The sequence below is a fragment of the Diadema setosum genome, chromosome 17 (genome assembly GCF_964275005.1).
Source record: "Diadema setosum chromosome 17, eeDiaSeto1, whole genome shotgun sequence".
Classification (NCBI taxonomy): domain Eukaryota; kingdom Metazoa; phylum Echinodermata; class Echinoidea; order Diadematoida; family Diadematidae; genus Diadema; species Diadema setosum.
In genome coordinates this window covers 23326626-23343124 of record NC_092701.1, presented here as the reverse complement: position 1 = coordinate 23343124, position 16499 = coordinate 23326626, and the positions used below count along the sequence as shown (strand labels likewise).

The 16499-nt window shown below is 39.3% G+C and overlaps 3 protein-coding genes across 4 annotated transcripts in view; 1 reads left to right on the top strand and 2 right to left on the bottom strand.

The window, feature by feature from the left end:
* Positions 1–12250, bottom strand: part of LOC140240476 (ficolin-1-like) — a 69037-nt gene extending 56787 nt beyond the window's left edge. Inside the window, exon 1 of the mRNA XM_072320251.1 lies at positions 12160–12250. The gene's annotated coding sequence lies outside the window, so the exon portion shown is untranslated. The remainder of the gene's footprint in view (positions 1–12159) is intronic.
* The window catches only part of LOC140240477 (uncharacterized), a 60983-nt gene continuing 46804 nt past the window's right edge, over positions 2321–16499 (top strand). Inside the window, exons 1-2 of one of the 2 annotated variants that reach the window (XM_072320252.1) lie at positions 2321–2460; positions 4454–4518. In XM_072320252.1, coding sequence (XP_072176353.1) covers positions 4483–4518 — 36 coding nt within the window. In that variant the 5' untranslated portion in view covers positions 2321–2460; positions 4454–4482. The remainder of the gene's footprint in view (positions 2461–4453; positions 4519–16499) is intronic. The other variant, XM_072320253.1, reaches the window with a different exon arrangement.
* LOC140241076 (1-acyl-sn-glycerol-3-phosphate acyltransferase alpha-like) overlaps positions 6580–16499 on the bottom strand; it is a 37457-nt gene continuing 27537 nt past the window's right edge. Inside the window, exons 5-6 of the mRNA XM_072320842.1 lie at positions 7646–7718; positions 6580–6698 (exon numbers count right to left, since the gene is read on the bottom strand). Of these exons, the coding sequence (XP_072176943.1) occupies positions 6580–6698; positions 7646–7718 (192 nt within the window). The remainder of the gene's footprint in view (positions 6699–7645; positions 7719–16499) is intronic.

The window sequence follows — 16499 nt, the reverse complement described above, 5'->3', positions numbered from 1 at the left end:
TTTGAGCCCCATTTTGTTCAACCTGATGCTCAGGAATATTCCAGTTAGGCCTAACCCCAAAGTCCTATTATACGCCGACGATTGCGTAATATGGCAATCAGGTAACGACATCACAGAGGTTGTGTTATGCTTACAAGGATACTTGAATATACTTAACGAGTGGTTCAAAAGATGGGGCATGCTCATCTCATCCCCCAAAACAGTGCCAATACTGTTTTCACGATCCAACAAAGAAGAGCCCATTTTATTCTATCTAGACAAACAACCACTTATTCAGAGAAAAGAACACCGATATCTCGGAGTTATTATTTTTAGACAAGAGGTTAACGTGGAAATCGCATATATAAGACTTAGCATGTAGAAGTAAAAAGAAAATAAATATACTTAAATGTTTGGCATATGCAAAATGGAGTGGTGGAATAAAGGATTTGATAACAGTATATAAATCCCTTATTCTTTCTTTATTGGATTATGCATGTGAAGCATATGACTCGGCATCTGATTTTGTCAAAAATATACTCAATTCAGTTCAATATCAGGCTCTGACAATATGTTTGGGTAGCAAAGTTGGAACCTCCCTGAGAACTCTCCAAACAGAGTCAGGAGAGATGCCCTTAGATCCCAGAAAACTGCTGAGTGCAAAGTATATCAAGAGAATTGAAACAACTCCCGGCCACCCTTTGCTGGAAGATGGAGGGAACTGTTGGCAATATAGATTTTATGATAACAAAACTTGTTCAAGTAACTCCTTTGGAAACAGGATAAAGCAGATGAAAGAGGAAGTCTACCTCGATATGCCTGTTGAGCCGGTAACTCCTTTAACTATCCCACTTTGGCATATCCCAAAAGTGAATGTCTCAACTGAGTTAAGTGGATTAATATCGAAGTCAGATAATCCATTGTTTCAAAATCAAATGAGTTTAGAAATTACACAAAAGAAGTGGAGTCACTACTTGCATGTATACACGGACGGATCCAGAAGTCAAACAGGCAGAGTGGGAGCTGCTTTTTTCGCACCCTATTACAAATATATTGAATCGAAAAGACTGCAGGATTTCACGTCGTCACATAGGTCGGAACTTGCTGCAATTTTTATGGCATTAACCTGGTTGAGACAACTTAGTAATGTGTATACAGGAGTAGTAATTTTTACTGACAGTTTAAGTGCTCTCCGGGCCCTTGAAACATGTAAATTCGAGGATGCTTTTGTGAAAGAAATACACGTTCTTTCGATGCACCTGCTGTTCAGGGGTATGATAGTACACTTTGAATGGATGCCCGGCCACTGTGGCATCACGGGCAATGAGACAGTAGATAAAGCGGCAAAAACAGCCCTACAAGAGAAACATATCGGAATCAATAATGGACTCAATAAGATGGAAGTTAAATGTGTTTTGAGTAGTCATTTTAATAAGAAGTGGCAAAAAAGATGGGAAGAAACACAGTCCCCTTTAAAAGAAGTACAGAAGTATGTAAGTTGAAAATATGAGTGCAGATTAAAAAACAGGAAAGAACAAAATCCTTATTCATCAAGTCCGTATGGGTAATATTGGACTGAATTATGATAAGTGGAAAGTAAATTTGCATGACACTGGCAACTGCCCCCATTGCCCGGAAAAGGAAAATTTAAGTCATTTTTTGTATGATTGTCCGAAATATTTGATAGAGAGAGCCATGTTGATCGCAGACATTGGAGGCATAGATCAACGGGATATCAGAAAAGTATTATCCACAAAAAATGTTGATCATTTGAGGGCACTAATCTCATATGTGAAGAGAACAAGAAGGTTTTCCAAAAGACTTATATAAGTCTAATAAAGTTATACAGATAATTATCTTTTCGAGTTTTATTTAATTTAGATTTGCACACTGCACAACCGGATGTTTGCTTATTACATAATGAAAAAATGAATTATTTGTAAATTATATGTTTATTTAATGGAAAGTATATAAGAAATAATATCATAATTTTGATGTGTATATATCGCATTCGGGAGTCTGCTTAATGCACAATATATGCGTTGGGCAGAGGGTCCTGAGTGCGGCAAATGAGGGATCTAGGTCTGTGTGCGCGACCGAGAAGCCTGCTCAATGCAACGAGCCGGGCTGATCAGAGTTTGCCATCAGCATGCACCAGAACTTATTTGCCCCAACCGTATAACAGCAGACACATAGCTCGCATAAAAATGATTGTAAAAAGTTATTTTTTATTTTTTCATTTATTATATGTAAAATAATCATATTATAAAGATAAAGGCGTAAATATTCATATTTGAATGACGCGCCTGAAATACAAAAACAACAACAAAACAACAACGTGTTTACCGTGTGTAGTAGGACGTGAAGTCAACAGCCAGCTACTGCACCGAGACACGTTCGGAGTATCGCTGGCACACCTGTAGCGCAATAATCATTGGCCTGAAGTTTAAATGAAGTCAGTCTCCACGAGTTTTTAAATAGGTGTGAGTTGTTACTGTAACTAAATTTCATCGATTTAATTCATGGTGTGTATATGCCGTAATCAAAGCCAAGGCCGGGCACGGGTATGCATTACAGTGACTGTCCAATAGTCCCATTCGTTCAAATGTATGCATGAAGTCGTTTCACTAGAGATAAATAGATGTGTGTGCACTGCACTGCTGCACGCGTGTGTGTTGAGTCTGCAGTCAAGCCTTCAATTAGGTGATAGTGAAGCCTTAATGGTAGGGTTCACATAATCATAAGGAGGTAATGTGCTTTTCATGGCATTTTCTAGGTTTACGTTGCTGCTGTGTGCAGTGGCTGTTTGTGTGTGTTTTGTGTGTGCATGTGCATGATGTGTGTGAAATAGATCTAATTGTAATAGATTACTGAATCAGGCCTGGCCCCCTACTTTGATTTAACGTTAGGCCCCTATGTGTTAAAAAATAAAATTGACATTGAAAAATAAAGCCTAAAGGGGCAGTGCAGTGCCACATCCAGACCATGCGTCCGCCAGGCCTTTTGAGTATCCAAGTATAATTTTTGTTTCTAGACATAGACTCTAACAGTTAGTGAGCTAGTCTATATTTGTTCACTAAATGGACTTTACATAGAATGGACACTGTATTAAATTGTATAAATTTGTATTTGAATACCGGTATGGTCTTTTTATTCTATAATCTACCTGGGTACACCTCTTCCAGGTACAGAGCAGAGTACAGACTTGTGAAAACATTTATTTTGTATAGGAAATTGAAAAACAACTGCAAGATGAAAGACTTTACGAAGAATGACTGAAAGTGGATAACAAAGTACTGGCCCGGTAGCGCGATACCGTTGGGATACAATGCCAATGGTGTTGGAAGACTGGCCCAGCTCAGATATAGACTATTATATTTTGAGAATCCCTGTAACAAATTGGGTGTAGCTGAATAATCTCAACTGGGGCCCGTTGCATAAAAGTTACAATTATGGTAACTTTGCCTTCCAATGGTAACTACCATGGCAACAATACTCAACAGCCAATCAAAATCAAGAATTCCATGGAAGTTACCATTGGATGGCAAAGTTACCATAGATGTAACTTTTATGCAACGGGCCCCTGGAGTTGACTGTTTTAATACCGATGAGCATATGCTTCAATACATATATTCACCGACCAGTACTTTTCAAGGTTTTCAAATACCTCAGTTGACAGTGAATGAATCAGACTGTCACGCATGAATCCCCTTGCTAGTACGCTGCTAGTCTTGAACATGTAGGTCCGTAAGAAAAGCTGTTTTTTTTTTTAAACTGGAATATGCTTTGTAATACACATGTAAGTTATTTGCTACCTGTACCTTTGTTAAAATTATGCTACATTGTAATTTATCTCCCTTCTTAATTTAGTGGTTTCAGTCATTGTCACATACTGTAAAAGTGGTTTCTTTCGCGTACAGATACTTTCGTGGTTTCCATTGGTGCTGACTTTTTCGCGTGTGTTTAAATTCGAGGTCAGCAAAACGTGTGTGTGTGTTGACCATCAATGCCATCAATACCTGCAATGCGCGAAATTTTCGTGTGTGCGCCACAGCGTTGTAACAAGCGGCGGTTTCGAAACATTCCTTGCGTGGTTAATTTCGCGCGACTTTTCAAAACATTTTCGCGTGATGTTAAATTCGCGGTTCAACCTCAAAACGCGAAAAGCGTGAAAATAAAACCACCGCGAAAGAAACCACTTTTACAGTATTCAGTCAATTCTTGCTAGCACATTTACTCAAAATCAGTTTTGGACTTAAGGAGAATGTGCACTGTGTACAGTACTGTTTTATAAATACTAAGACTTGTCACTTGCTTCATGTGGAATGTGATCATATGTAGCTGTAAAGCATGTGTGTGTACTGTTTCAATCTTGTTTTACTGGTTGAAGTTGGAGTTCTAGGTGCACTTTGCACTGTATGATTGATCTTTTGAACTGTGGTTTTTATTCAGTTACAACAATTTTTTTCCTCAGGAGCCTAGACTACACAGACAAAGCAGAAAATGCCACCACCAGGACAAATCAACAAGCATCTCACAGTAAGTCGTCTTCCTTAACAAATTTGCACCTCCCCCTTCCACCCACACAAACAAACAAACTTATATTATGCAAATACATATGCCTTTCATGGCTGCACACTTAAAGAGTGGTAATAGTATTGGCTGAGATGAGGATTCAGCTTTTAATTTTTTGCAAGATACTTAGGGACCACTTTAGAAAATGTTCAAGAGCGTACAATTCTTCAAAATTTATTTAATGAAAATTGCATTTGAAAAGGCTGAGATATATCCAAAAAACAAAATGAAACAAAACAATCCTAATAATAGGTGGGTCCCACAATTTATTAGGATGGTGTTATTTTAGATATCTCTGCCATTTCAAAACCAATTTTCATCAAATAAACTTGTAGTTCATCTAAGAATTATATGCTCTTTCATATTACATAAGAGAGTTCTCATTATCTCCAGAAATATCAAAAACGTTGGAAACCTGACGCCCCATCTCGACTGAAACTGTACTATTTCTTTCACTCACTACTGATTGAACATTGTCCAGAGATATGTAGTACAGTGCCCCCCTGTCATAACGAACACAATAATAACAAAATTCCAGTTACAACGAAAGAAAAATCCAAGCCGCACCATTATCTGTTCTATGTTTTTTATTGTATATTTGTTCGGTTACAATGAAATTTCAATATAACAAAAGAAAACTGCCAGTCCCGAGGACTTTGTTACAACAAGAGTCCAAAAGAGACCAAAAATGATAGTGTCATGTGACAGTGGCCCTTTTATATAATTTAACAAGTTCTGACAATTTAAATACTGTACAAGCTGAAATTTTCGCGGTGGTTTTATTTTCCTGAATTTCGCGAATCGCCTTTGAACCGCGAAAATAACAACGCGCAAATAACTAAGTTCAGTTAGACCCTCGAAACCGCGAAATTAACAACACGCGAAAATGTCCTCCAAGTAGCAATTCGCGAAAATATCTGTACGCAAAAATTTCAGCTCGTACAGTATTCAATTATACATGGTATGTATAAGACTGTGTATAAGTGGTATCAAATACTGATCTATTAGTTTATTGCAGGTGCCTTATTCATTTTTTTTTTTTTTTTTTTTGTCACCAAGGTGAAAAGTGCGACTGGATTGATTCTTGCGAGTTGCTGGATTGGCCACAGTGATTAATGTAGTGCACTGCATGTGTGAATGGATTGTGCAGTATGAATTTATGTTTGATTGGTATGGTAATTCATTCAGTTGTGTAATATGAAAAATATTCCAGAAGGGTACACTCTTTTCTTCACAAGATCATTATTAATTTACTGACAACCACTCATTTTCACGAGTTAGTGACCTCTTCATAATGAGGTTCCATTTTACATATTAGGGAAAGGTTACCATGTCTCTTTTACTTATCAATTTTGTCATTGATGTTAATTTATGTCGAAAGTTTGGGTACTCTTCTAGGTATCAGAATTCAGCGTACATGTACATTGTATGGAAAATTACTGGTTATTATTTTCATCTCGAGTCATTTTATGAGTAGTTCATGAGTCATTCAATCTCAATATTGCTGCAGGGCCTCCAAACTTTGTTTTCTCTGCCCAATCTAGAAAGGAAACTTTTGATAAATATTCCAGGCATGCAAGTCCACTCAAGGCTTCATTTGTTATTTTAAGACACGGTAATAGTAACTTAATAGAAATAGCAATTACACTGTAGTATAATGAAAATGCTTACCAACAACCAGACTGTATTAGCTCTACTATACATAGTATCACCAGGGCAGGGAATTTCATCCTTTTTTTTTGTAAAAATCAGTTTTATCTTACATTGAAGGTATGATGCAACTGATCAACAATTTCATGACTTAAAAAAAAAAAAATAATGACTTTGAAATTATGTGTGCTGCACTTAAATATAATACTTAGCTTTTAATTTAAGAAGAAAAAAATCCAATTTACCTTGCATGGAAAATATGTGTTTTCACTAGATTCCATATACAAAGTGGGAAAAATATGAAAAAACGTTGCTTCACTTTCAAGTACATTATATTGGTATCTACTTGTATTGCTTGGCATAGCTTTGACATATCTAGTGGCTTGTAAAAGCCTCTAGCATTTTAGTTCGCACTTCATCTGTGAGTCGTGGCACATCTTCAAGCGTCATACCCTCTGTGGAAACTGCTGGAAGAATGGTTGCAGTGGTTTCACCTATATGATAAAAACAACAATAATTAAGTGATTACAGCTACACTTTCAGTTACTATTAAGTCAAAGATACAGTAGTGTGGTGCATAAAGGACAGTGGATACAGTAGTAAAGGACTGTCATTGTACGTTTTATGATTACATATTTCTATGCCGAAACAATGGAAACATAAGATGATGAATTATTGTATGTATGGAGTATGAAATTTCACATTCAAATAATGAACCACATATGTGTATATACCATGAAAATGTGAGTGTATGGCGCGTGTGTGTGTGTGTATGAATTGGTTTTGATTTGCTACGTGTTTTTATGGGGCGAGTTGTGTGTGGCGAATGGAAAAGAGTGATATCGTGATATACACTGTAATTTTCATATTACTCTAGTGAATACAGTACAAAAACAAACACAAAAAAATTGAATAACAGAGAAAGTTGATGGGAATTTCTAACGATGAACTCTCTTGCGTAGTGCTGTCTTTTCAATTTATATGCTGATTGGGAAATCACAATTACGTGTATGTAGTCAGCTTAAATACTAAACTTAGCAAAATTGTTCTGAAATATTCACCCCGTCATGCTTATGTTTTCAATATTCGCTTGAGTACCACTTTTTAGCTCATTTGAACAAAAGTTTTATAGTTGTAACCAATCTGTTCATTCTAGCTCACGATACACACTGCCTCCACTGACAATCAGCACATTACTGTGATGTTTTGGAGTGTTTGTTTGTTTTTGCAGTTGTGTTATCTGGCCTAGTTTCAAGTCGTAAGTTTCAAAGCATGTGAGTGAGTTTGAAGTCGTCATGATAAGATTTCCATCCGCCTTGGAGTGACCTCATACATAAACATATCGCCTGATAAGCCTAACAAGTAGGTAGTCGACTCTAAAATCTAGAAGCCCTTGGTACAAGGTTGTATGAGATTATTTTGGGGTTTGGAGAACGCTTACCTGGTTCGAAAATATGCCTGTGTACGCTGAAGAATTTTTCTTGCGAAGAAAATACCACTGGCACTATGGGAACCTACACGTGAGATCAAAGATGTAGCACAAGATATGTGTTCAATAAAATCACTTAATTCAGTGATAGGCACAAACGCATCATCTATCCTTAACCGGATAGTCCAGAAGATGCAACCCCAGAAGAAAAAAGAGATACATAAAAAATCAAGTCACTGACGCGCGGACCTGGGACCCCTCATGAAAAGTAAAACGAGAACAAGCCAAAAAGATATAGAAACCCGCACGTAGATGGCGTCAACATTCGGTACGCCAAAATGATTTAACAACGACAACTATTCTTAACCCTAAATTTGTCGAGAGAGAGAGAGAGAGAGAGAGAGAGAGTCAACCTGAGGCAGGTGTCACAATTATAACAACGCGATATAGACAGATTTATTAGAACTGAGAGTAATCTCCAATCATATCTATTCACGAATGGGGAGAATTTGTGCAACGGACTCGTCTTGGCACTGGAAAAACGAGGGGACCTTTAAAGGGGTGGTATAGTTTTGGTTGAGACCTTATTTCAGGTTTCTAACATTTTATATGAAAGAGCATGTAATTCTATGAGGAATTCAACGTTTATTTGATGAAAATTGGTTTTGAAATGGCTGAGATATCCAAAAAAGAGCGATTCTAATAAAGTGTGGTACCCACGCTTTATTACGATCGCTTTGTTTTACTTTATTTTTGGATGTTTCAGTCATTCCAAACCCGATTTTCATCAAATAAACTTTGAATTCGTCTTAAAATGGTATGATCTGTACTATATCATAAGTGTTTTGTTGGTATCTCGCAAAAAGTTAAAAGCCCAATTCTCATCTCCACCAATACTGTACCATCCCTATACTAAGGGGCCATCATACTATGAATGTATTGTACCCATCACTGGGTTTACTTGAACGTGCTGGCACATTTAGAGCTCAACATTGCGATATTCTTCACAAACTTGAAGCCTTGAAACGGACGACGTGTCCTATATAATTTCTGCATTTATTTCAGAATATCAGCTGGTTCCACTGACACTTTACTCTGTCTCGTATTTCCTGGGGATCACGTGAACTCGATAGAAGTAATGCAGCGATATCATAAGCGACCTAGACCTGCCAACCATGGGTTCGAATATCGGTCAGGAGTGTAGCCACTATGCATGCATTGTGATGGGAAGCTAGTGTGCTGTGTTCGGCTTACTCGTATGTTGTGATTTGGATCTTGGATTTTGATTGGATAGCAATGTTTTAGCAAGTATTAGTCTTGAATGAAGACTGCCGATTGGATACCTGTGATAGGTCAATTCTTTCAATTGTTATGGCGACCAGGGATGACATCTCATAGCGCTTTGTATCCAGTGGAAAAGGCGCTCTAAAATATTTGTTATTATTATTATTATTATTATTATTATCATTATTATTATTATAATTATTATTAATATTATTATTGATGTCAATCATAAAGTTAAATGCTGCAGGGCCCGGAACGTTTGCAATACATACTTTTTTTTTTCTTTGACGTATAAGATTTGCCTTCTAAAGCAGAACATTATTTTGATTGCAACATGATGCCTTCGACTGATAACACGTTCATTTGCGAATTTAACACAAGGAAAAGACGGGGGGGGGGGAGTCTGCAGTCAATTTGAAATAAAGCCGACACTGATTATGATAGGACAGTAAAGATAGTATTAAAGGTAAATGACATAAACCCGATAAATATCACAAGAAATTATAGCTTGCAAAGGTAAAAGTTCTCGATTGGTGATATTCTTTGTGTTATAAGACTAGTTTTGTTGAACGTCCCCCCCCCCCAAAAAAAAAAAAAAAAATGAACGAGATATGAAACTCGTCACACTGAAGACGAGTTAGGTGATACGCTTGGGGTCATCAGATGTCGGTCATCCGTGATCGACAAAGAAAAGAATGTAATACAGCACCTTGAAGTTCTAATGAGATACTTAGTTGAACTTTTTTGGGCCTACATTATTCAGATCACATTTGTTTTTCTGTCACACAAACTAAGTGGAAATTCTGTGCGTGTGCGACTAAGTCGATTTACGGACTTTTTGAGTACTTACAGTGCATAAACTTAGACCCCGTTTACGGTGCGGGGCTGGGCCGAGCCGCGGCCGAGCTGCAATCAAGGACAACCTCAATTGCGAGGCCGAGCCCCGCAATTTATTCCGTTTACACTGCCGGGCTCGGCCGCGCTTTTGATTCGAACCTTTCAATATTTTGTCGTAGTGGCGCTCTACCCTTTTAAACAAACGCAATTTGGTATTGTCTGGTTTTCAGATCCTTTGCCAACTGAATTCCGTGGCGACGAAGTCGCCGTTCGGGCAAAGGCCTTTGTCGAAGGAGAAAATCCTTTGCAGGACAAAACCACCTTAAACTATACTAGTTTTCGACGTTGAAGTGGTTAATATCCTGAATAGCGAAATAGTACAGGCGAGGGTTTGGAAGCCAGACTAAAATTGGCCGCGCATTTAGCCCAGTTTGCGCTTACACTGAGAAAAAGGCCGGGCGCGACCGCGGCTCGGCCGCGGCCGAGACCACCTCCAGAGCGTGGCCTAATGCGAGGCCAATTTTGGCCCCGCATTTGGCCTTTTGCGCGTTTACACCGAACGCGGCCGAGCCTCGCACTGTAAACGGGGTCCAAGTGATCCTCGGCACGTACAAATAAAACATGACAATTAAGTGTTTATAACCATCCTGGCTTTAACAGTGGCCTTTTAAAACATGACCTTTGACCATTATTTACATAACCAATATGACTCCCTCTAATCTTGCTATCACAATGATCAGTTCAGAGAGCTCTTACAGCTATATACAAGCCTGTGAGATTTACCAGCAGTAGAACCAATGAAGCCTCCGATACAAAACAGGGGATATAGAGCAAGTGAGTCTGTTTACATGAGAATGTGATTTATCCTGGACGAAAGTGATACCTCAATTAAAGAGAAAAGGGCAAAAGAAAAACGGGCGAAACGTACGGCTCTAGCGAAAGAGACATCACCTTTAACCATGTAACTATAGGTCTCCTCCAACTAAGAGTACACTTTGAACGTAAGCTTATACGTGAATGATAATTTATGACGATCTCACGTGATCGACACACATTCAAAGGGGACAGTTAGAAGTGGAAGGAGTGCTTAATCGTGTCATTAATTCCTAATCAATGACACCACTACTATAGGCATATCATAATTTCTCATCTAAAATCAATGGCCTATAGGACTCATGCACCATTACTTGTATAGTGCATAAACTTTGTTTTTTAAGCTTTGAGTGAAACTTGTCATAACATAATTCTGTAATTCCATCAGCAGTGATTGATATAATAAAGAAGAAAGATATATCACCGTATTGAACGCTTAGAGCCTAACGGGGGGGGGGGGGGTATTATAGCATGATACTCGGTTCTTTACTGCCCAGATGCCAACAACACCCATCCATCACCCACGGCTACGCATAGAGAAACAGCCATGGCGAAAATAAAACTTTGCTTTCTCGTAGGCAGAATGACACAGAACCCCGTCAAACACACTTCTATTGGCAGGGATGGGCATGAAAAAGTTTATTACTAATACTAAACAGCGTATGCATTCCATTCATGTGGCGCGAGATACCTCTATAGCAACATAAAGCCTGTCTTCAACTCCGTTGGTCGAACAATGACAACCTGAAATTTCAAAGAGATGAGCGAGACGCTATATACACCTGGCCTAGAGTTAATTTATTCAGTTCTCATTCCTACTTCAAGTTGGGTTATGCTATTGTAATCATTCCCATCTGCAGTATAACAAAACCAAAGTGAGGGAAAAGGGGAGAGAAAAACGAGAGGTGGCAAAAGGAAAACTGCATGCACAACTGCAATCCATGTCATTGCGTGTGACAGGTGAAGCAAATGTATTAGTTGTTATAGCAGTGGTTTATGAGCATAAACTGGCAAATAGACAGACAATGTCAAATATAAAAACCATCAATTTAATGTCAGAGAAGATGGTAAACAAGATGCATTGAAACTGTAACTAAATCGCTGCTCTTCTACTCGATCATGGAACGTCTAACTTTATATTCAACAAAAAACGAATGTTAGGGGAAAGAAACAAATTTAGATATAACATTCTTAAATTAAAAACAAGAAAAAGAAAATGTCCACGTCAGGATTAAAAAAAAAAAAAAAAACGCCGCACGAACATGCATTATATTCTAGATGGGAATACGGTCTTGATGCAAAGGTCCAATGATTGTCTCATTACTTTAAAAGCAATCTATGGTTCCCTTACCATCACCAGTACCACACCACAATGACGTCTCTAAAATCAATGGTAGCACATTTATCATTGCATCATGCATTAACTCCCTTTTCCTAAACTACCAGTGGAACGTGTCATATTATATTGCGTATTTCGATCAGTAGTGATTGACTTTAAAGAAGAAAGATGATGCAAAAAATTGAACGCTTACCACATTGCTTATAGGGCTATTCCAGTTTGGTACTGATCTGTTCTATTCTCCCAGATACCAGCAACATATATCACCTATGGCTAACTAGTGAAACAGCCATGACGAAAATAAACGACAGAGAACCCCGTCATAATCACTACACTTGGAAAGGTGTTGCCCGAAATTCCTCACTATGAAGCAATATCAAGTCACTTCCTTCCCTGCCTGTCTTTAACTCCGTCAAACAATAACCTGGAATTCCAAAGAGATAAGCGAGACGCCATGCACCTGGACTAGAGTTAATTAATTCAGTTCCCATTCCTGTTAGTTATGTAAACGTACACGTTCCTAAATATCCTGCTACAGTATAACAAGAACAAATGAAGAGAAAAGGAAAGAGAAAACGAATGGTGGCAAGCGGGACACTGTAACAAGGGGCAATTTACAACATTAAGTGTGACAAAATTAAAGAAGCAAACCCAATCTCCAAACTCCAATACAAAGCAAGGGAAATAGAGCAGCCGTGTTCACGGGTTACGTACACTTGATAAAATAATACGATAATGACATCGGAGTAAAGCTGAACTGCCGAAAAAAAAGAGAAAAAAAAGAAAGAACGGATAAAAGTCCTGCGGGAGTCGAACCTCTCGCCTTCCGGTATGGCGTTATGAACAACCAGCGCGCTAACCGATTATGCCACATGGCTGTCCTGAAGATCGAGTGCGAAACTTAAATCTAAATACTATCGTGACAGTGTCGACTTGTGATGGCGCTATTCAACTTCTCACAAGTGGCAGCGTGGATTCGATCAATATACAGTTGCAAAGAAAAATTGGGAATCGTTCCGTACAGATTGCATTCTCATTTTCAGTTTTAAATTGCAAAATTGTCAACCTGATGAGGAGATTTGAAAACATAAAATGCATGATTACTAAAGCTTATTGTCTCAGCTACAACATATCTATGTTTCAGAGGAAATGGAGCAAAATCAGATGAGGTAAAGGTGCTTAAACGTTGTCAAGTCAATGCATGGTCTAAAAAAAAATCACCTCCCATAGACAATACACGTAAACTTGTCCGATTTTGCGTCTTTACCTTTAATCACAATTTAAGGTATGATGACGTCATCAAATTTCAAAACCATGACATGGACTTAAAAGGCAAATGTTCAAAGTACAACATATCTGAATTTGGGATAATATTGAGCTTAAACAACAGAGATACGAGCAAATGAATGTCAGAAACAGTACCTCAAAAAAATCAATTCCACTTTTTTTATTTAAAATGACGATATGATGACGTCATCGCGTTTTCCTGGCAATATTGATACCAGGAATGTTATTTACAATTCATATACTTTTGTAATATGCAATAGAAATATAGGGTCAACGGACGATTTAAAGAGCTATGGCGAAATAAACAAAGACATGTTTTTTCACTATATTTGCAGAAAGACGCGCACGTGGAATTTCAACTTTGACGCCAGTGCATTCCTTTGTTATAGGTCGAAATCGATCGGAAATCAATGGATATTGTTACTCAAAGTATCAGGAATCCACATCAGTCAAAAAAATTGCATTTTCATGTTGCTTACGTGCTCTGCGCGCGAAATTGCGCGGACGGACGCGCACGCGAGAAAATGTTTGAAACGCTTAAAATTGTCTGAAACTTCGAGATTTCCCATTGGGAAGTCGTTTTGAGCCTTTTAAAATTTTGACGCGCGCTTACGCGCGCGTAATGATGACCTGTGTAACTAGCGTTAAAAAGTAAGATAGAGCGTGACCTGAACTTCATGTCCACCGAAAATGATACAGAAATGACATCTAGTTATGAAGTTATGATCGATCATGTGACAAGGTCCGAAAATCACAAAATGGCGCCTAGATGACGTCATAGATATGTTACTGTCATGAAAGCCTTATTGTGGCTAGATTTTGTCATGAGACATGTTGACTGAAAATGTCATGTTATTTCGTAATGTCATTCTTGAGATATTGACGACACAAAATTGTCCAGAAAGAAAGAAGAATAAAAAAAAACGAGATATGAAACTCGTCACACTGAAGACGAGTTAGGTGATACGCTTGGGGTCATCAGATGTCCGTCATCCGTGATCGACAAAGAAAAGAATGTAATATAGCACCTTGAAGTTACAATGAGATACTTAAAGTTGAACTTTTTTGGGGGCCTACATTATTCAGATCACATTTGTTTTTCTGTCACACAAACTATGTGGAAATTCTGTGCGTGTATGACTAAGTCGATTTACGGACTTTTTGAGTACGTACAGTGCATAAACTTAGACCCTGTTTACGGTGCAGGGCTGGGCCGCGCTTTTGATTCAAACCTTTCAATATTTTGTCGTAGTGGCGCTCTACTTGTAAACAAACGCAATTTGGTATTGTCTGGTTTTCAGATCCTTTGGCAACTGAATAAGCCAGTTCGGAGATAGCTCATGTGCACATGGGTACAAATGACCTTTCATTTTTCTCAGTTGGTTAGGCACTTCACTCAATTCAAAGCGACATAATGTAGCAGCTTGCCCAACATAGCAATTTATGGAACTCGTATTCTAACAAAGAATGAACCTGTGTAGATGAAGTGACCAGAATGGTTCGTAAATCAACACTTTGGGAAGCATCTATTTCATTGTGCTGTTTTGAATACATTAACAAACTTTTTCTGTTAACATTGCCAAATACCAGGCTTGCTTCCAGGTGGATGTACTGGCAGGCACCATTTATAAGGACCATGAATAATCATAGCATTACAGATGCTTATTTAAGTGAAATTAAAAACCAACCTGTCTCTCGGTACAAATGACCTTTTTCTGCTCATGCTCAAACTGGAACACCGAACTGGCTTATTCCGTGGCGACGAAGTCGCCGTTCGGGCAAAGGCCTTTGCCGAAGGAGAAAATCCTTTGCAGGACAAAACCACCTTAAACTATACTAGTTTTCGACGTTGAAGTGGTTAATATCCTGAATAGCGAAATAGTACAGGCGAGGGTATGGAAGCCACACTAAAATTGGCCGCGCATTTAGCCCAGTTTGCGTTTACACTGAGAAAAAGGCCGGGCGCGACCGCGGCTCGGCCGCGGCCGAGACCACGTCCAGAGCGTGGCCTAATGCGAGGCCATTTTGGCCCCGCATTTGGCCTTTTGCGCGTTTACACCGAAATGAAGGCGGGCTCGGCGCGGCCGAGCCGCGGCCGAACCTCGCACTGTAAACGGGGTCCAAGTGATCCACGCCACGTACAAATAAAGCATGACAATTAAGTGTTTATAACCATCCTGGCTTTAAGACCCCGTTTACAGTGCGAGGCTCGGCCGCGGCCGAGCCGCGGCCGAGCCCAGCCCCGCTTCAGTGTAAACGCAAAAAAGGCCAAATGCGAGGCCAAAATTGGCCTCGCATTTGGCCTCGCTCTAGAGGTGGTCTCGGCCGCGGCCGAGCCGCGGCCGAGCCCGGCCTCTTCTTGGTGTAAACGCAAACTGGGCCAAATGCGCGGCCAATTGCGCGGCCAATTTTAGTCTGGCTTCCAAACCCTCTGCCTGTATCTTTCGCTATTCAGGATATTAACCCCCTCAACGTCGAAAACTAGTATAGTTTAAGGTGGTTTTGTCCTGCAAAGGATTTTTTCCTTCGGCAAAGGCCTTTGCCCGAACGGCGACTTCGTCGCCACGGAATTCATTTGGCAAAGGGTCTGAAAACCAGACAATACCAAATTGCGTTTGTTTACAAACAGAGCGCCACTACGACAAAATATTGAAAGGTTTGAATCAAAAGCGCGGCCGACCCCAGCAGTGTAAACGGACAAAATTGCGAGGCTTGGCCGCGCAATTGAGGCCGGACTCGGCCGCGGCCGAGCCGTGACCGAGCCCGGCCCCGCACTGTAAACGGGGTCTAACAGTGGCCTTTTAAAACATGACCTTTGACCATTATTTACATAACCAATATGACTCCCTCTAATCTTGCTATCATAGTGATCAGTTCAGAGAGCTCTTACAGCTATATACAAGCCTGTGAGATTTACAAGCAGTAAAACCAATGAAGCCTCCGATACAAAACAAGGGATATAGAGCAAGTGAGTCTGTTTACATGAGAATGTGATTTATACCTGGACGAAAGTGATACCTCAATTAAAGAGAAAAGGGCAAAAGAAAAACGGGCCAAACGTACGGCTCCAGCGAAAGAGACATCGCCTTTAACCATGTAACTATAGGTCTCCTCCAACTAAGAGTACACTTCGAACGTAAGCTTATACGTGAATGATAATTTATGACGATCTCACGTGATCGACACACATTCAAAGGGGACAGTTAGAAGTGGAAGGAGTGCTTAATCGTTTCATTAATTCCTAAT